This window comes from Artemia franciscana, chromosome 2 (genome assembly GCF_032884065.1).
Source record: "Artemia franciscana chromosome 2, ASM3288406v1, whole genome shotgun sequence".
Taxonomy (NCBI): domain Eukaryota; kingdom Metazoa; phylum Arthropoda; class Branchiopoda; order Anostraca; family Artemiidae; genus Artemia; species Artemia franciscana.
This window is the reverse complement of record NC_088864.1, coordinates 28,981,694-29,002,501: the sequence shown is the minus strand read 5'-3', so window position 1 is coordinate 29,002,501 and position 20,808 is coordinate 28,981,694. Positions and strand designations below refer to the sequence as shown.

The following is a 20,808-nucleotide window of genomic DNA, read 5'->3' as shown; positions in this document are numbered from 1 at the left end:
CCTATAGTTTGGGAACCAATGCATTACAGACATTTTTGGTTCCGAATTCAATGTGTCTGATAGTTTGAACAATCTGCTATACAAAGTCAATGACAAACAAACTGTAAAAACAACTTACAAAGGAGGTGAATCCATAATTTGTAACTTTTTTAACAAGTTAGAATCCAGCCATTTCCAATATTGTCCAATTCGTGAAACGACTACATCTATGGACTTGGTAATTTCTTCAAAAAGAACTTCACCGAAGTGAAATCTCCACTGAATCGCTTTTAAAATATCAGCAAATTCCTCGTTTGTTGGAAGGAAAGTTTCTTCCCTCAGTAGTTTGTCAAGAACAGAATCTGTTTTATATAGTAAAGATGAAATGACTGGTATTATTGGATGGGGAGCGCTTTCAGCAGATATTTTGCCTAAAAAAAAAAAGATATTACGAACATCATTTCTACACGACTCAATAACACTAAGTGACACTTTCCTGAAAAACGGAAAATAGCCGAGGACGACGACAACAAACTGTCTTAATATTGTCTTAATGTCTTAATATTGGAACGGCTATAGTAAACTTGAAATAAGTTCAACATCGATGCCAAATACGAAATCGATGCTAAATTTGCGTTAAATGAGTAACGTCAAGTGCTGTATTAGCTTTTGTTCGGCTCTACCGACAAAAGTAAGCTCTTAGTTCTTTACCATCGATTAAACGTCTTAGTTGTCGACCCCCCTGTTGCTACTTTAAAATACACCACGTACATGGGCTCATGCTGTATTACTTTACACTAAAAATAAAACCTACCTAGGCATGTGTAAGCTAAAACTACATTAGTTTGCCTGATCGTCGAGAGCCTCCTTGCCTGAAGACAAATTTCCCTTGTCAAAACTATTTTGGAAACGGATAATTGGTACACGAATTAGCTCATTTACTAAACCCTTCGACCCTAAGTCTGACCATACTTTACTATGTTACTATTACTTTACATACTTACCTTGCGTACTTTACTATTGTCTGATAAGTCGGGGTTGGGGATGGAAACTATGCCTTATAAAATTATTATTTTCATCTATCCCATAAATTTCAAGCATATCAGGGAAAAATAAATCCAGACAAGCATATCTGCTTAAAAGTTATTTGAGGGGTGAGGTGAGTGGGGTAACAGGGCCAAGAGATCTCTTTGTACCTTCAGTAATGCGTACTAACAATTCTCTCATGCTTCAAACAAAGTGATAAATGTCTATGTTTCTGTTAACAGCTGGCAAAACGATAGGCAGGAGGGGGGAAATATTGAAGGAGCCAAGGATCCATCTCGTGACTCAAATCATAAAGATTAAAAATAATTTCACGTCTTCAACTTTAAAAAGACGGAACATGGTTGAGTTTCCCATAAAAAGTTGTACACGGGAAAGACGAGGGTGTTGGGGGGGGGGTTTAGATCCTCCAATCATAGAGATTAAATATTCTAGCATGATTCTGGTTCAAACAAGATGCAGCAGGCCAACATTTGTAACAAAACTTAGCAAAGATATTCAAGTTCTCAAGTCATATAGACTGAACACTTGCCTGATTCCAGGTGTACAATACTACCTTTCTGCTAGGAAGGAGGCAGGAAATGTTATAGGGCAATAAGAAAATAATTAAGCCATAGAATCAGTAAATCGTCGCACATCTTAGTCATTTTCAAATTTTAGCCAAACTTCAACTTGAAACTGATGCCTCCTTACTTGAATTAAACAAAAAAAATTTTTTTTTTAATGAAAGTAAGGAGCGACATTAGAACTTAAAACGAACAGAAATTCCTTCATATTTGAAAGGGGCTTTTGTTCCTCAACGCCCCGCTCTTTACGCTAAAGTTTGACTCTTTTTCTTAACTCTACATTTTAAAACAGTAAAAAACTTTAGCGTAAAGAGCGGGGCGTTCAGGAGGAAAAGCCCCTTTCAAATACGGAGTAATTTCTGTTTGTTTTAAGTTTTAATGTCGCTCCTTACTTTCATTTAAAAAAAAACTTTTTTTTTGTTTAATTTCCGGACATTTTTGAATTAATGCATGGTTTGATCTTGGCTCTCCGCACATAAATAATTAAAACGAAATTTGCATATTAATTTTTTGGGGCTAAATGGCTTTTTCATAGTTTTAATCGGAAAATGAGCGAGGGAGGAGGCCTAGTTGCCCTCAAATTTTTTTATTACTTAAAAAGGCAACTATAACATATAATTTTTTACAAACGTTTTCATAAGTAAAAAATATACGTAACTTACGAATTAAATTACGTAGCGAACTTCTATATTCGTATGTTTTTATTGCGTATATGAGGGGGTTCACCCCTCGTCAATAATTTTGTCCCAATTCCTTAAGAATGACCCCTGAATCACAAACGCCGTAGAATAAATAGTTGAAATTACTAAAAATACTTTAGCGTAAAGAGCGAGGTATTACGAGGAGGTAAACCCCTCATATGCGTAATAATTTCTGTCCGTTTTAAGTTTTAATGCTGCTTCTCACTTTCAGTAGATAAAACTTTTCAAATTTATTTTTTCATTGTTTTTTTTTTAAATAATGCTAGAAAATGCTGCGCCGCCTCCATTGAAAGTCTCTTCATTCATGAGAAGTTCCTCCGTGGAAAGATCCTCCCCGGTAACCCTCCCCCCTCAAATATCCCCCCAAACCAAAAAAATCCCCCTGAAAACGTCTGTACACTTCCCAGTAACCATTACTATATGTAAACACAGGTCAGAGTTTGTAATTTGCAGCCTTTCCCACGGGGACTGCGGGGGAGTAAGTCGTCCCCAAAGATATAGTTATTGGGTTTTTCGACTATGGTGAATAAAATGGCTATCTCAGAATTTTGATCCGGTGACTTTGGGGCAAAAGAGAGCGTGGGAGGGGGCCTATGTGCCCTCCAATTTTTTTGGTCACTTAAAAAGGGCACTAGAACTTTTAATTTCCGTTAGAATGGGCCCTTTCGCGAAATTCTAGGACCACTGAGTCGATACGATCAACCCCTGGGAAAAAAAACCCAAAAAACAAATAAACACGCATCCGTGATTTGTCTTCTGGCAAAAAATGCGAAATTCCACATTTTTGTAGATAGGGGCTTGAAACTTCTACAATAAGGTTCTCTGATACGCTGAATCTGATGGTGTGATTTTCGTTAAGATCGTATGACTTTTAGGGGGTGTTTCCCCCTATTTTCTAAAATGAAGCAAATTTTCTCAGGCTCGTAACTTTTGATGGGTAAGACTAATCTTGATGAAACTTATATATTTAAAATCAGCATTAAAATGCCATTCTTTTGATGTAACTATTGGTATCAAATATTGGTAACAATTGGTATCCATTTTTTAGAGTTTCGGTTACTATTGAGCCGGGTCGCTCCTTACTACAGTTTGTTACCACGAACTGTTTGATTGGTTATATTTTCCAGCAGATGACTTCTTATTTTCTCCAGCTGGGCTTCAGTTGTAGCTAATTGTTAGTAAATCAGGGCGATACTTGAAGACACCGAGTTAGACCCTAATTTATCTCTTGCTTCCAGGGCTTAAAAGGTCTTAGAAAAAGTTTCGTAAATTTCTGTGGTATTAGCAAGTTTTTGTGGCACTTTGTATTTACAAAGTGACATATAGTGATCGTAAATTCTGTCAGTCTGTCTGTCTGTCTTTCCCTGTTTTGCTAGTTTAGGCACTTCCAGATAAGCTTGGACGATGAAATTTGGCAGGCGTTTCAGGAACCAGACTAGATTAAATTAGAAATAGTCATTTTCCCAATTCGATCATCTGTGGGGAGTGGGGAGACGGTTAATTTAGAAAAAAAGACCGGTTTGAAACTTGGTGGAAAAAATGAGAATAAATCCTAGATACGTGATTGACATATTCGGAACGGGTCCGCTCTATTTGGAGAAGTAGGGAGGAGGGTTAATTGTGAAAAATGAGAAAAATCAGTACCAGACAAGATTAAATTAGAAATTGTCATTTATCCGACTCGACCGTCTGTAGGGGGGAGTGGAGGGACGGTTAATTCGAAAAAATGAGGTATTTTTAAGTTACGAAGGAGTGATCGAATCTTAATGAAATCTCATATTTAGAAGGATCTTGCAACTCAGATCTTTATCAGATCAGTAACTTTTGATGGGTAAGACTAATCTTGATGAAACTTATATATTTAAAATCAGCATTAAAATGCCATTCTTTTGATGTAACTATTGGTATCAAAAATCCATTTTTTAGTGTTTCGGTTACTATTGAGCCTGGTCGCTCCTTTGACAGAGCTTTGAAGAAACGAAAGCTTGGAGAAGTAACTTCAAGAGGTCAGCTCCAACGCTTAAAACACTGGGATAAGGACAAGCAAAACCATCCTCTCTCTCCCTAAGCAAGAAGTAAGCACAGCTTCCTAAAATATAATGCTAGCTCCCCCAGTCTGACTCGAGGTCCACACTTCTGGTAACCTTCATGAGGTCATCTCAGACAAAGACTAGAGAACTCTATTTCAGCTCCAAAACTTGAAACACTGGGATAAGGATAAGCAAAACCATCCTCTCTCTCCCTAAGCAAGAAGTAAGCACAGCTTACTAAAATATAATGCTAGCTCCCCCAGTCTGAATCGAGGTCCACACTTCTGGTAACCTTCATGAGGTCATCTCAGACAAAGACTAGAGAACTCTATTTCAGCTCCAAAACTTGAAACACTGGGATAAGGACAAGCAAAACCATCCTCTCTCTCCCTAAGCAAGAAGTAAGCACAGCTTCCTAAAATATAATGCTAGCTCCCCCAGTCTGACTCGAGGTCCACACTTCTGATAACCTTCATGAGGTCATCTCAGACAAAGACTAGAGAACTCTATTTCAGCTCCAAAACTTGAAACACTGGGATAAGGACAAGCAAAAACCATCCTCTCTGTTTCTAAGCAAGAAGTATGCACAGCTTCCCAAAATATAATGATAGCTTCACCAGTCTGACTTGAGGTCCACACTTCTGGTAATAACCGCGGTGGTTAGACCCTTACTACTTTCTCATAATAAAATAAAATTGCCTACATCGAGAAAAAAAAAAAGAAAAAAGAGAACCTAAGTGTTGCTCCCCTAATACAGCACTTCCAACATGCCACCGGTTTCTTTTTTCTTCCTTTAGATTCAAGATTAATCTGAATAGCTTTCGTTACGATAAAATGTAAGTTTTTCTTTATTCTGAAATGAACTAGGAATGATTTAGAAAACATGATTCCCCTACCTTCTATATTCAAAATGGATTTAAATCTCTCTCTTTCTCTTTTCTTTTTTATTTATTTAGCTTATAGCTAAATGACTCAAAAAGTATTGTTTCAGAACGAGCTACAATTTTTCCCATGAATAAACATTTTGTATCCCTACTTTTGGCTGACTATATTTACTAATTTTAAACGTCAGGATCTTTCTCTCTCTAATAATGAAGCACGATTGACTTATTTTTACAAAAACAGTTCAAATGGTCTATGTGCTAAATAAGGGGCTAAAATAGCGAGACCCCAGCTTCTAATTCAATATGGTCTGGTTTAATTCTTAGTTATCTTTGGTTCTGTGTTATTGCGCTTCAATTTTAAGACTTTCTTACAGAAAACACAGTAGACTACGACAACAATTTTTCAGCAGACGACCCAAAAATATATGTCTAATATAAAATTCTACTACAACCGACCCGAAGAAATTCTCATAAGATACCACAAAGTAGACAAATACTGCCAGAAACGCATCTCCTACGCCCGACTCAATTACAGATGTACTCATTGCTCCTTAGCATGGAATCCTCACTCTCTTCAGATCTCTTCCCACTTATTTAAGAACGACTTATACTTTTCGTTTGACCCTACATAGTTGCTAAAAAGCATCATCTTTGGTATCTTCTTCTTCTTCTTCCGTCCGCAAAACATATCCTAATCATTTTAGACTTTCTCGCATTCTAAACCAGGACAGTCGGATCGGACTATATTTCTCGAACAATTCCTCGTTTTATATACAGTCATTAAGCCAAGTACCTAAAACAATTCAAAGATAATATATCACGAAAAAATCCTAAAGCACCAAGTTAGAGAACCATAATTAGCAAATGACATTACCGTGGCTTCTACCAGTCTAGTCTTTGTTCTATGAATTATCTTCATATGCTTCCAAACCTTATCCAACTACGAAATAACACGCAAATTTTCTACTATTTACATCATTACATGATCCATTTCCTTTACTAATAATATGACATATGTTGAAGTATCCATCCACTTCGAGATCCTTATCGTTAAATAACATATTTTTTTCCATCTCTTTTTATACCCGCCTCGTCTTATTTTAATTTTCGCCAAAAGGTTATAATAATGACATAAGTAACTGCAAGGCCATAGTCATAAACAGCTGAGGAAGGTCATAATCACAGGGAACATAGAGAGCTCATTAGAAACTTTCCTCACACGCTGCTGTCTAATATGCTGGTTTTGGAGCGGCATGCCATTTTCCTTCACAATTACAATCATTTACAATGTTGATTACAGTCCCTTTTCACTACTGACCATTTATTACTCTCAAGGAAACTACTTTTCAGAAAGAGTCATACCGGGGAAAGCAATAGAACTAAAACGATTCCTATTATAGTCAAGAGAGGACTTATGGCTTACTCAGAGCTTTGATTTATAGATGGCTTTACACAATACAAGATATAATGCTACATAATCAATGGAAATGCAGTGTGGTAGATAAATAAAAATTACAGATACCACTGAAGACTTGCTTTTATTTATTTTCAATATATATATATATATATATATATATATATATATATATATATATATATATATATATATATATATATATATACTAGCTGTTGGGGTGGCGCTTCGCGCCCCTCCCAAGCTCCCCCGAGCGCGTAAGTCGTTATATTAGGTTATTGTAGTTGTGTCCCTGTGTCCCATGAATATATATATATATATATATATATATATATATATATATATATATATATATATATATATATATATATATATATATATATATATATATATATATGTTTTTAACTACGTAAAACTTGCGAATATACAACATTCTTCTCTGTCCCGTTGTCTGTGCATATAAATAGATTGTCAGGTTTACTGACTCTTGAACATGCAACATATAATTGTCCATGGGAAAAACAATCCGTATTCAGATCTATACCTCATTATTCTAATAATTGCCCTTGAGCTTTGTTGATGGCGATTGCTCATTTATATTCCCTGTGTCCCGGTTGTCATTTGTGTCCCGGTGTCCAAGTCTGTATTTTCTCTTTGAGTGTCCCGGTCGTCATTTATATTCCCTCTGTACCGGTCGTCATTTGTGTCCCGGTGTCCCAGTCTGTAATTTCTCTTCGAACATTCCCTGTGTCCCGGTCGTCATTTATATATCCCCCCTGTGCCCCCGACGTCTCCGTTGAAGTTGTGTCCCTGTGTCCCGGTCGTCATTTATATTCCCTGTGTCCCGGTCGTGATTTGTGTCCCGGTGTCCCAGTCTGTAATTTCTCTTTGAGCGTCCCGGTCGTCTTTTATATTCCCTGTGTCCCGGTCGTCATTTGTGTCCCGGTGTCCCGGTCTGTAATTTCATCAGTTGACAAACAACTTCATGACGACATACAGCTCAATCCTTATAATGACGTCAGTCGACAAACATGACGTCAGTCGACACACAAACATGACGTCAGTCGACAGACAGACACACAAAGAAACAACTTATATATATATATATATATTTATATATATATATATATATATATATATATATATATATATAAACAACTAAATTTCTCCAAGCACATTTGTTTTAAGGAGCTTTCTTCCAGAAAAAAAGAAAAATAATTAGATGGAGATGGGCAATTACTCAACGATAATAGGTCCTTATTCAAAATTTAAATCGAAAGAAAGAGGAGAGAAGATCTACATACCTTGGGTGAAGGAGCTCTAGCTATTTTGATTGATGATAGCTTAACTATAGAAGCTTTTTTTTTTTGCCATTAGATGGCAAAGCTTACACATTTGACTGTAATTTGTCATATTCTGGAGGGGAAGCTCAATATCTCACCCTTGGATAAAGCCTCACATAATATCAAATGAATTAGATCAGAGAGGACAAACCATAAAAAAAAAATTTAGGCTTCAATTTCACACAAATAGAAGAATTAAAAAAGAAAGAACAGAAGGTTAGATAATCCCCAGAAAAGTTGATAGAAAAAACGAAACTTGATAGAGTACCTTCATTAATTGCAGTTATCAGAGCATAGAGATTCTTTTCTTTTTCATTGCTTAGGCGAAGCTCTTGTCTCCATTTCAAGGCCGAAAATTGAAGCCATAAAAAGAGTCTATTGGACTGTCCAACCTCAGGCTTTATATGTCTTTCAAGCGGAGACTTCAATCTGCTATCGAGAGGAATGTCTCCCGATTCTCCCAGTGATTCAAAATAACCAATAAGATGCATTGTAAGAGGGTGATAAATATCCGCAAACTTTGCAACATAGTCGAATCTCAGCTGAATATCAGAATAAGTGGCCTCGTGAAAAAAATGACAAAGAGCAAATTCTTTGAATTGGGATAATGTTCTCAAGTCGAAGCCAAAAACACTATCGACGGTTGTCAACAGCTGAAGAATAGTCGAATCTTGCAAAACTCGGGACAGTTCAGTAGTTTTTCCTTCAGTATTTCCACTCAAAATATAATTGCTAAAAAGAAAATCAAACAGTTAAGGTAAATAAATTATAAATGTAAAAAAAAAAAATGAAAGTTTGGAAACTAAAACCACAAAAATTATTATTAGGAAATGAAGAAAAACATAATTAGAAGTACAAGCAAATTATAATTCCTAGTGATAAACTGTTTTCAATATTTTCACTTGGGCAACAGGACTTACGGTCTGAGGATCCGAAATATATACTAGATGAAACAACAGCCAGTCAGGCAGTTATTTACTAGGTACTAACATTTTACTGATATTCGTAAGAAATATCTCAGAGTCTGAATAAAATCATAAAAACCTTTGTTTTCATTCCAAGTTTTGCTTATTTTTGTCTTTTTTGTTGTTGTTGTTGTTAGTGTCACAATTAGGATAGATTAGGTGGCCAATTTACAACCTTCAATGTAAGAAAGAAGTAAATCAGGCAGAAATCATTCGTATGACGGTCTGCGTTCAATAAGAATGAAATACAGCTCCGTTCCTAAAGAATACGAATACAAAATATGAAAACCACAAATTCAAGCAGTATTTAAATCATGACACTTCTCTTGCCTTTTTTTTCTTTTTTTTTTATCCTTTTAATGCCGTCGACCAGGGAACCAAATGGGAAGGTAATCAGTTTTCTTCAACCATCAAAAATTCAGCAGTACATTTTTTTTTTTTTTTTTTTTTTTTTTTTTTTTTTTTTTTTTATGATCGAATGGATTAAATAAGATAAATTTGATAGATTATTTGCCAGAGTGGCTTGTAAAAAAATCGCGTTCTTATTGACTTAGGTAAAAAAAAAATTAAGCATGAATGGTGTTTTATTAACTTCATAGCTCTGTCCCTTTCCCCTTCCGAGCAATAGCTTTTCGTAAGCTCGGAAAATGATTGAGCTTCGTGAATACAGCTGTTTTCTACTTATAAGGCTCAAAAATTACACAAAGATGAATTAAAAAATATATAATATAGTCTCTCTTTTGGTTGTAATGAAATTTCCAATGAAATTATTGTTTCGGAGAGAAAAATATTTTCAGCTTGAGCGTACATAAATTCATAAGAATTCTAAACCAATGCACTAGTCAAACCAACTGATTACTTAAGATAACAATGAGGGAAAGCAACAGAGTATAAACGATTTAGTTTATCCATTAATCAGTGCAGTCAGAAGTATTTCAGTGCAGAAAGAATAACTTTACTACAGAAAATATTGAAAAGCGGAGGCTTAAATCTCTAAAGAACAAATGTAAGTCACCGATATTTTATTTTTATTTCTAATATTTGCGATATCTATAATGACAAAGACAACACTGCCTTTCCGTCATACATACTTCATCTTCGTCGCCTTTAGGCTTCCTCACCTTTGAGGAAGCCTAAACTCTTTTAACAAATATTTATTTTATGATTTTATTTCAAAAAATTTGTTTTATCGACGGAATTTTTTGGATAAGTTTTCTTTTATTTGTTTTATATTGAATTTCACTGATGGCGGCTGTTGACTATATAGCCGAAATATTTGAATGGATTGAACTACTCTTTTGTGCGTGTTTACTCCACAGTTTTATGTATTTTGTGGGTTATAAATAAATTATTATTATTATTATTATTGTATTATTCACTGTCATCACAAATATCCTCGTTATGTTCTCTTGCTTTGTATTTCGAATTCTTTTGTCATTTACTAATTTCGTTTACAATTGGGTAAAGTTCATTGTCTGCCCGCTACTCTCAACTGTGACAGACATGATAGGAATAAAGAATAGATTTTTTTTTGCTTAAAAAGAATACTTGTTTATAAGCAACGATTTTGGCATTTGATACAGTTGTTTCGACTCATATTGAATTATACCAGAGATCGTAAAATGTAAAAAAAAAATATACACAAATGCAAGTAAAAGACGATAAAGAATCTGAAAACTAAGAATGGTTCCCCAATTACACTGATACACAAAAAAAACGATTTATGGCTGAAGTTGATGTCTATGTTAGAAGAATCGCGTACATTTTAAATTAAGGCTGTAGGGAAACAAGGAACACTTAGATGCAATAAAGATTATGCTGTTATATTTAACACAAGTGAGCGCAAAACAAAGTCAAGAGGGGCAAACAAAGAAATATTAGAGGCAAAGGCTTGAGTGTCAATTATTAAATTATATTTATGAGCAAGCCTCAATTCTTTTTTCTGAGATAGATATTTCGTCCGGAGCTATTTTGTCTGTGAAACAAAAGTGTAAACTCAATATAAGGCCAGTTTGAAGAGAGCACGCTTGAATGCATGGCCAGGCCCCACCGATAAGGCCTCCTGGAATAAGGTTATTAATAGTGAGAAATGTTCCCCATCTACCCTATCTTGTCTCCAGCTTGCTAATTTTGTTGATCATTATAAGCGTGTGTTCGGTGTATTGAATAGTTGTCTTCAGTCTTTTTATTATAAGTTGCTTAAACCGCTTTTACCATACCATCTCCTGCAGGCTCACGTCCAGCCTGTAGCACTATCTGAAATTCGGCGGGCTTTAAGAAAAATTAAGCGGTCAAATAGCCTTGATGGCGACGGCCTTTCTTACCGATTTTTTGCTTATGATTGTCCTGTTCTACTTAACCGTCTATAAATATTTTTCCAGTCTTGCTTAGCACAGTCGCTTGTTTCTGATAGTTTCCTTTGGGGCCGTGTAACGTCTATTCAAAAGCGAGGCAAGGACCCCACGTCATGTGTAAATTATCGTCCCATTACAGTATCGTGTTTTTTAAGTATGTTGCTTGAACATTTGTTACTACCAGAAATTGAGTCGAATTGTGATTTTACGCCTTTTCAATTTGGTTTTTGGAAAAGTTTCGGTTGCTCCCGTGCACATGTTTTAAGCCGACTCATAAAAGATGCCGTAAAAACTAAAATGTCTTTATACTGTCTTACAGTTGATATTTCTGGAGTTTTCGACAATATTGTGCACTCTCAGGCTCTTTTCCCTTGCGTCTTCAGGTGTTAATCCTTCCGTACTAAGTTTATTGTCTTCTTGGTATTCAAAGTTTAAAATTCAAGTTACCTGGAATGGCCAAATATCTGACCCGGTAAAAATTAATAAGGGAGTTCGGCAAGGTGCCGTATTGTCTCCTAGTATATTTAAATGCGTGCTTGCATCGTGCCTGCGTCCCCTTAGAAGTTCTGTTTTTTATGGTAATATTGGTTTGTCTTATATTGCATATGCAGATGACGTTCTTCTTGTTGCCCGGACTCGCTGTGGATTGCTTTCTAATTTTACTATATTAACCAATGAACTATCTAAGATTGGACTGTCAGTTAATGCGTCTAAATGCGAGTTTATTTGTTTTAATAGCCCTTATGCGGTCCTGCAGTTCCACCATGTTCTTCTTTAGTTAGTTGGCTTGGTCTGTGTTTCGACCCAACACTTTCCACTATCTCTAGTGAATTAAGCCGTGAAAAGCCTACGCGTCACTTACGGAAAAATATCCCCAAACAAAAGCCATTACAACCGCAACGGTTAGTGCATGATTTATAATGCCTATTGCCCCCTGTGTTTTTGTTTTATCAGGCATGGCTCATCTGTTTCGTAAGAAAGATCGACATACACTACGTACGGCTTATTTCAGATATTGCAAATTCCTCCTCCGGCTTCGTAGATGGCACCGAAATAAAAAAAAAAATAATTGCTCGATTTGGTTTAATTGATGTGTCTTCTCGGATTCGGTCTTCCAGTGATGATTACCCGTATTTTGTGTTTTTTATACTTTTACGGGTAATATAGTACATTCATTCATTCATTCATTTTCTATTGACACAATATATATTTTCTAGCATTTTAACCAAAAATAGTGTCAAGTTTTTATGGCAAAAAATTGTTAATGTGTTGAAATACGAAGTTATACGTAATACAAGAAGTAAAATAAGGACTAAAAAAGAAAAGACATCAAGGTACACCCTAAGTTTACAATTCATGAAAAAATAAACCAATCCAAACGTGACAAAATAATATCTCGAGTCAACGATAAAATCGTTAAAATCACCAAAAGAAAAGGTTCGAGCATCCTTCCCTTTTGGTCAAAATCTAAAGAAGAAATTAGTATTTTGGTCAAATACTAGCTAGTATCCGTTAATGGCAGTTCAAATTTTTGGATTTTGTGCAAATCACGGATATTGGTGAATGATTCAATTTATGCCTGTTAGGTATTTAGTTTTAATTCTTCTAATTTTGACTTTCATTGATTTTTATGCATCTTTTAATTTTGTTTGTTCTCACTTGTTTTTATTAGTTTGTTTGTTTTTTGTTTTTTTTTTACATTGAATTTTCGCGTTTGCTATTGGTTTTTTCTTTGTCTTTTCTGGAATTTTTCTGAAATATATTTTTGTGTTCTCGCTGAAGAAGAGAGCCGGATGTCCTTTCGAAATATTCAATTTGTGTGTTTTTTTTCAGTATTTTCGTTTAAACTTAAGGACCCCCATTTTGATCGTTTCTTCTTCATACAGGGTCTCCACAGAGTCTGGATACATACAAATTTTTATATGTTATTTGATATTTTTGTACAAAGGATCTAGAAACTTCTACATAAGGGTCGCTGGTATGTTGAATATGACGGCGTGAGTTTTATTAAGATTACTTGGGCTTTGGGGGTGTTTTCCCTCAATTTCAAAAAATAGGCAAATTTTCTCAGGCTCGTAACTTTTGATGGGTAACACTAAACTTGATGAAAATATCTAAATCTTATATATTTGGAATCAGCATGATAAGCTGATTATTTTGATGTATCTACTGATATTAAAACTCCGTTTTTAGAGTTCCAGTAAATTTTTTGGATTCGTATGTATCCAGACTTAGCGGACACCCTGTATTATGGCAGGCCAATGCGGTTTAACAAATTATCTTGGTCAAAATCTAACTTAATCTATCATAGTCACAGAATAACTTTAAGTACATAATTATTCTTTTAATTAAGTCAGAAACTGTGAATCAAATCGCTTTTACTCGAGCAACAGACACAACAAGAATTAATCTAAAAAAAAATAATCATACTTCAAGTGCTATATCAGTTGATAAAAAGAGAAAATTTACTTTACCTTCCAATTATATCATAAAGACCAGTTTCATTAAAATTAGTCTTAGTCCAGGACTGGTAGGCGATATCTAAAGCGTCTTTCATTTTCTTTTTCGTAAGCAAATTTCTCTGAGGGCGGACGTACACATCCAAACATGCTAACCGCAAAGATTCGGCGAAATTTCTAAGTCGACTAATTTGACTCACAAGACAAGCCGATTCTAGAATACTGATAACCGTGGGTTTCTCAAATTCTGGAAAAATGAAATAAATTAAAAAGTTTGATAAAAAGAAAGAAAATTAAAAGAAATCTTGAAAGTTTTCTTTTTTACAATTACAGATGCATCCTTTTTCTGTGTTTCAAAACGAGTCAGAAGAAACTTGCCGACTCATCACATACCAAGGAGATCAACAAACGATCTGAATCACTCAGCCTTTATGACTCTGTTCCAGCCTTGAGCATATCACAGTCATCCGGGAGCAAGGGCGTATCCAGGATTTTTCTTCGAGAGGGGGGGGGGGGTGGGGGGGGGGCAGTTTACAAAAAAAAAACACTTTAAAAAACGTATCCAAATTTTTTTATATGCATTTTTGTTACGTTTTTACAAGTCGGACATTTCGTAGGGGAAGGGGGGGGAGTGCCTCCCCTAGACACGGCTTTATCTAGGAGTTGAAGTCGACTACTTACTTACACCTGTAACAGAATGGTACCTTTCTGCTTCATCCAGCATCTGGAATTCAGATGGTTCGTGGGAATTCGTTTAGCCGTAAGTTCCCCAGACTAACGGCGACTGAGCTTGCAGAGTCACAACACTGGCCCCCACCTCGAGGTTCTACACGAGGCCCCGTCCCAAAGATGTAGGATTGTTAGTCCAGCGTGTCATGCACTCAACCAGGCTGATTCAATAGTACAAGTCGACGAGACACGGTCGTTAATTATGTAATTGTCAGTAGCATAGATCAAAAAGAATATAATGAATAGCTTGGAATTGACAGGGATATGAGGTGAGTTCAGAATGCTACTATTCAGTCAAGTAGTATCAGCAAGAAACAGGTAGACAAATTTTATTTTAGATAGCCATGTTACCGTGAAAATTCGAAATCTGATTAATGTCAACATTCGCCAGTGAATGTCCAAAATTCCCTTTTCTCTGCTTGGATTCAATTATCTTTGCGAGTCAGCTTTTTCAGTCTAATGCAAGTTATGATGGTAAAAGCTGAAGTTAGGTTGGGCTAGTTTATGTTAGTTTAGGTTAGATTAGGTTAAATTTAGTTATAAATGTTGGAAATGGATTAAAAACTCAAGCTAACCAAACCTAATCTAACAAAACCTGTCATCATCAAACCTTGCATTAAACTGAAAAAGTTGAGTGGCAACGCTGACTAAACCCAAGAAAAAAAAAGGTATTTCGGACATTCACCGGTGAACGTCGACATTCACGAATTTCGGACAGTAACGGTAACAGCCATATAAGAATAAAAAAAAAGCCTAACATATGTCGATGCTTAACAGCTGTTAAAAGACCTGTGAAACCATCCTAATGTTTGTGGTGAGTAACTAGAAAAAGGTTGCAATTTCCAAAAAAGCGACAAATACACAAAAAACGAAGGAAAAGATATGAATGGAAATTCAATATCTCCAGCTACTTCCCCAACTGAGCCTATATCCCATAAAACATAATAAGAACGGAGCCTAATGAACCATATAACATACGCCGTTTACAAGAATTTGAATAATTGGACCCTCTCTCTCACACACTTGCTTGCCAATTTTTTTCTAGAAAAAAAGTCTAACGATGCTCAGAGTAGAATTACAGTGAGCATCCAAATAGAAGAATAATCAGATAACACTGCCTAACAATGTCTCTCTTTTTGAACACTGTTGAAGCTTCGTATAGTATATTGTGACCTGAGTACGAAATTTTCCTTCTGCTTGAAAATCCGTTACGAAAAAAACACATCTTAATATTTTGAACATTCATTTTTGAACCTCCATAGTCCATTTAGTCAAAATGTATCAGTTTATTTTATTTTATTTTTACTTCTTTTGGTGGTTAATGATTGTGAAAACAGTCATGTGGGATGGGATAATTTCGCTCGTAGGATAATTCTGCACTCCAGAAAAGGGCTGATGTGTTGATTAGGATAAATCAAAATTCTATGCTGCTAATCAGCAGAGGGTTTTAAAGGTTCTCTACATAGAAAGAGCAGAGAAAATGATGCAAAACCGTATGCACGTTTACAATTATGCAAAAATCATGAAAAATACCAGAGGATTTCCAAAATCTTGGTTTCTTATGAAATGGGATAATTTCACTCTCAGGTCGATTGTCAACATTGATTGTACGTACAAAAAAAAAAGTAAAACCAACGAATTTTTTAAAAGTCTTTGAACTTCAGATTTGTATGTTTATCTTCATAAAATACACGAATAAAGCTCAGTATAAAAAATACCTGAGGCAATTTCCTTGACTGTTGTATGAAAGTCAATTAACAATCGTTGAGCAACACCATTCTTAACCCCTCTTTCATTTAGAAGAGCTCTTATCTCAACTTCAGTATACGGATTCTCTTCTTGAGGACCGAGCATATATATTTCCACACCTCTGTTTCTCATTGCACTGAAAGTAAATAAAGTATGCTACAGAGAAGATAAAAATGAAAGGAGGGATTAATGACACCTCACATTTTGCTACAAAATATAGCTACGGTCTAGGAGGGAGAATAAATCAATGAGTGTCTACACCTCATTCTACGTAGCTAGCTCTAAACGTAAAAAATGTTTCAACAGAACCATAAAATGAAAAGAAAAGCCACGTTTACGTTTATCACATAAACAAGCAATAAACGCAAAGGCTTTGGTTCTCCCATTTCATAACGCATTCTCTCTTATGAACGAGGGGAAACCAAAATATATTAATGTAGTCATGCTATGCTCTAAAAAAAACTATTCATTGTATGGTCTAGGTGGATGACGAATAATGTATTATGAAACCTAAAATCACAAGGTTAGAAGGAGAATTACCTGTAAATAATATCTTTTAAATAAATCAAAAAAGGGATATCTAGTAGTTTCAGGGACTTCCATTAATCGATTCAAAGGGGGATACTAACCCTGATTGGCATCAAATAAATATGGCAACACGTTATGAAATCAGAGGGCCAAAACACTTTGAATGAGAACCATTAAATAATAAGCGTTTTGAATCAGGCAGTTGGTAATCCCCGAGTCACGATGACATGTGTTTTTTTCTTTAACACAAACAAAACACATCATATAAAGTTTAGCATTAAAGGTTTGGTAAAAAAAAAAATAGTTATCGCAAGTGAGTATGCATGAAACAATATTAACTCAAAACCTGCATTATCGACTGCTGTGTTAAAAATATGTCTAACTAAAAATGAAGGGGATAAAGCAGAAATTGATCTTTGCAAAGTTGCTTCAGGTAAGCAGATTTTTTTCATGAATTTCGACATAATTTCACACATAATTTCCAGTGTCTTGAATCTCCCCCCCCCCCCCCAAAAAAAAACCCAAGTCAAGAACATAAAAACCACATTTATCACAGACAATGTATAAATCCCATGATACACAAAATAGAATTAATAAGAGTGATTTAACGGAACGGGCAAAGCACCAATTATACAGTGTATGCAAATCCAACAGCTACTAGCTGAAGAATATGGTTTACAAGAGTATCAACTGATAGATTCAATCTATTAGATTAAAATACGATTTTTTTAATTTGTCATTTTGTCTTAAAAAGAAGTGATACCGTAGATGTTTGTCTCTAAAAAATGAAAAAAAAAATCAAAATTAATGAACTGAAGAAATAAATTAGATTAAAAAAATTAAAGCAAATTAGATTAATAAATTAATATTAAAATAATTTTAAGGCCAAAATGGCAGATGGAAGCTCGTTCATATCATCTCCAATTCTGAGTCAAGTTAACTGGAATAAGAAGTGTTTGTTCCAGTTAATTAAACACAATCATTTTATTATCATTTTACTGCGTTAAAAAAGCCTCTGTTGCAACGATCATTGTGGCAAAATTATGTCCAATATACCAAAACATAAATATATTTCTTCGTTGTGTCATTAGTAGCCACATGTTTGACGAAGGCTTAAGTTTTGTAGCACAACAGAAAATTAAAAAAGGCATGCAGTTTCGTCACATCTCTCCAACTAGTTACTTATGATACTCTAAAGGCCAATTTTTCGAGATTAAGAACTGGGAGCTGTTTATTAATGCCCTGGAGCATACGGTTTTAAGCACGGAACTTTTAATAGTTTTAGCAAGGAACTTTCAATCAGTAAAAAAAAAAAAGAGAAAAAATATATAGTATTCAGTAAGCATTTAGATCTGTCAATTTCAGTAAATTTATCTTAATAATAGTTAAATAAAAATTGCAGTCAGATCTTTTTTTGTTCATAATTTCGCGATCAAATTGAGCTTATACTTGATAATTTATAATATTTTGATCCAGAAAGGGACCTTGAAAGCATCCTCTAGAAGTGAATTTGGCATATGAGTTTGAGAACAACCAATACGATTTTCAATTTGGGTTTTACCAGCCCGGTTCCAATTGGATCCAATGAGATTTTCATACAGGTGATACGAATTAAATTTCCACATTCAATGGTACATGCGTTTAGAAGACAAGACATTTATTTGGATTACAAGGCATCTGTGTTAAAGCTGAAAATATTTACCTTTGATCTCAAGCGAAAAAGTACATTAAATACAGTAGCAATAAATAGGAGCATTTTCACATTTCCTTCCAAGATTCACAACGTTTCAAATTATGCGAGAGGCATACATTTTGCATAAATATGCGAAGACGGGACGAAAAGTCTGTTTTCGATTAATTGATACACATGACAAGTACACTGAGTAATTAAAAATTATGAACTGACATAAGGGGGTAGCTGGGCTTTACGCAAATTTTAATGGATAATAAGAACCAAGTTTTAGCAACAATTATAAACGCAAATTTTCTTTAAGTTTGTTAAAAAAAAATTGTATTTGTTAAACTAAAGGTCTAGACGATGAAAGGTACCTGCTTTTGATACCTGTCTTTAGGTACCTGCTCGTAAAAGGAAAACTAAAATGATTATAACGAGATAATTGGTATTGAAGATTTACTTTCCATGTAATTTGCTTGTTTGAGGTGGATTCTGAATGTTTGTTCTTTATTAAATATGATCCAGCATTTAATTAAATATGATAATTTACTATTTTTGAAAGGAGAAAAAAAATTAATTTTTTCGAGGCTTTCGGAGGGTTGAAGAGAGGCGACAAAAAAACACACACACTTATTTGTGTTACTTTATGGCCGTTTTATTTTTTAATTCATGGTAATTTATATTGGTTTTAAGTTTGATAGCTTTTATAAGGTAACTTTTACTCGTTTTAAGTTCACTCTTTACTTCTCGTGGAAAATTGTGTTCTAATAAGTTGAGAGCATGTTCGTTTTTTTTTTACATTGCCTATATTTTAATATTGGCTAAAGGTATGTAACCAATAAATTTACAAATGCTTTGATACAAGCTTTGGAGGACATTGCTAGCCATTTATCGATATACTGTTTTATTTCAGGACGCTCATATTGTCACTGCAATCTCATACTTATAATTAATCAATTAAAATATTTTCAAATACCGACAATGAAGAAAGCTGATCACCATATGTGAAATACGTAGCCTCCATCTTTTGGCTCTGGATGTTTAAAAAATAACCAGTGGTGAAAAAGCTCAGAAATTCAAACCCTTACATTAATAATTGAGAAGTGCCTCAATTATTACACTCCTTTAGTTTCTAAGTTTTATAGATTACGAACATACATTTGATTTGGCCAGTAGGAGAGATTCAGTGAGGGTTCTATACTTGTAGGATATACCAGATAAATACAATAATGTGATTCGTGCTATGTACGAGAAAAAAATTGTTGCAGTCAAGGTAGAAAATAAGGTTAGAAGCTGGTTTAATATTGAAACAGGAGTTAAGAGGGGTTGTGTTCTATCCTATTTATACAGATTATTTTAAGTAACACTGTGCTAAGAAACACAGCAAAGATCATGGGAGAACAGGGAATTAAACGGGTAGATAAAACACTCCTAAACATAAATTATGCAGATAATTTAAGAAAAATGAATGACTTTTTGGAGGTTTTGAGAGTTATGGTGCAAGAACAGGTTGGAAAGTTAATATTTATTAAGACTAAGTCGGCTCGACTAGAAATAAAGGAAGGTTGGGTAACGAGAAGATCGATCGCAGAATACCAAGACCAATGTGTTTTTCCAGAGTTGAAAAAAGTTTGAAAAAATAAAAAGATGAACCTGGAAACCAAGATTAGAGTATTGGAAGCTACAGTGATGATAGTTGTAAAGCATGGCTCTGAGATGTGGACGCTTCAGAACACGGAGGATTTTTTTCTGTTTTCCACAAGAATTTTATAAAGATGGATTTTGGTACCCATTCGACTGACCGTATTTCAAGCAACAAGGTGTGACAAACTGTAATACTATCCCACTTTCCAGGGGTATAAAGAGAGAAAGGTTGAGCTGACAACAACATGTTTTACGGACGAAGGATGACAGATTGCCAATGATGTTTTTTTTTTTGGCTACCCATCTAGGACCATACGAAAAGCAGTTGTCTTCCCCAAATGGGATGAGAAGAGTTTGTAAGGAAGGGTTTAAAGAAAATTGGAACTGCATGGGATGGAGGAACAGCGTGCACACCCGTGTTGCCCTCTGGCGGCTAGGGGCTGTTATTAGTAGTAGTAAAAGTAGTATTCTTAAGCCACTAATTAAAAGTAATATTCTTAAGACCTTCTTTTATATTCTTAAGATTTCTAAGGGATAATAAGTCTCCTCATTAAATTTTTCTAAATGATCCCAAAACGACTGGCAATCGGAAGCGGTGCATTGTGTCTATACTCATAAAGTACGTACGGAGCTCTGTATTAAGGAGTTCAATAATACACACCCAAGAACATTTCGATTCTTCAACTCAGATAAAAGTATTAGTTTAACTTAGATATTAGAAGTAGTAATAGTAACATTTTTTAA

The 20,808-nt window shown here is 34.9% G+C and overlaps 2 protein-coding genes across 2 annotated transcripts in view; one reads left to right on the top strand and one right to left on the bottom strand.

The window, feature by feature from the left end:
• The window catches only part of LOC136039840 (midasin-like), a gene marked incomplete in the record, with an annotated part of 305,680 nt that overhangs the window by 118,458 nt on the left and 166,414 nt on the right, over window positions 1-20,808 (bottom strand). Inside the window, 4 exon segments of the mRNA XM_065723761.1 lie at window positions 119-410; window positions 8,230-8,693; window positions 13,755-13,986; window positions 16,187-16,353. Coding sequence (XP_065579833.1) covers window positions 119-410; window positions 8,230-8,693; window positions 13,755-13,986; window positions 16,187-16,353 — 1,155 coding nt within the window.
• LOC136039846 (uncharacterized) overlaps window positions 16,985-20,808 on the top strand; it is a 36,437-nt gene continuing 32,613 nt past the window's right edge. The window contains exon 1 of the mRNA XM_065723784.1: window positions 16,985-17,178. The gene's annotated coding sequence lies outside the window, so the exon portion shown is untranslated. The remainder of the gene's footprint in view (window positions 17,179-20,808) is intronic.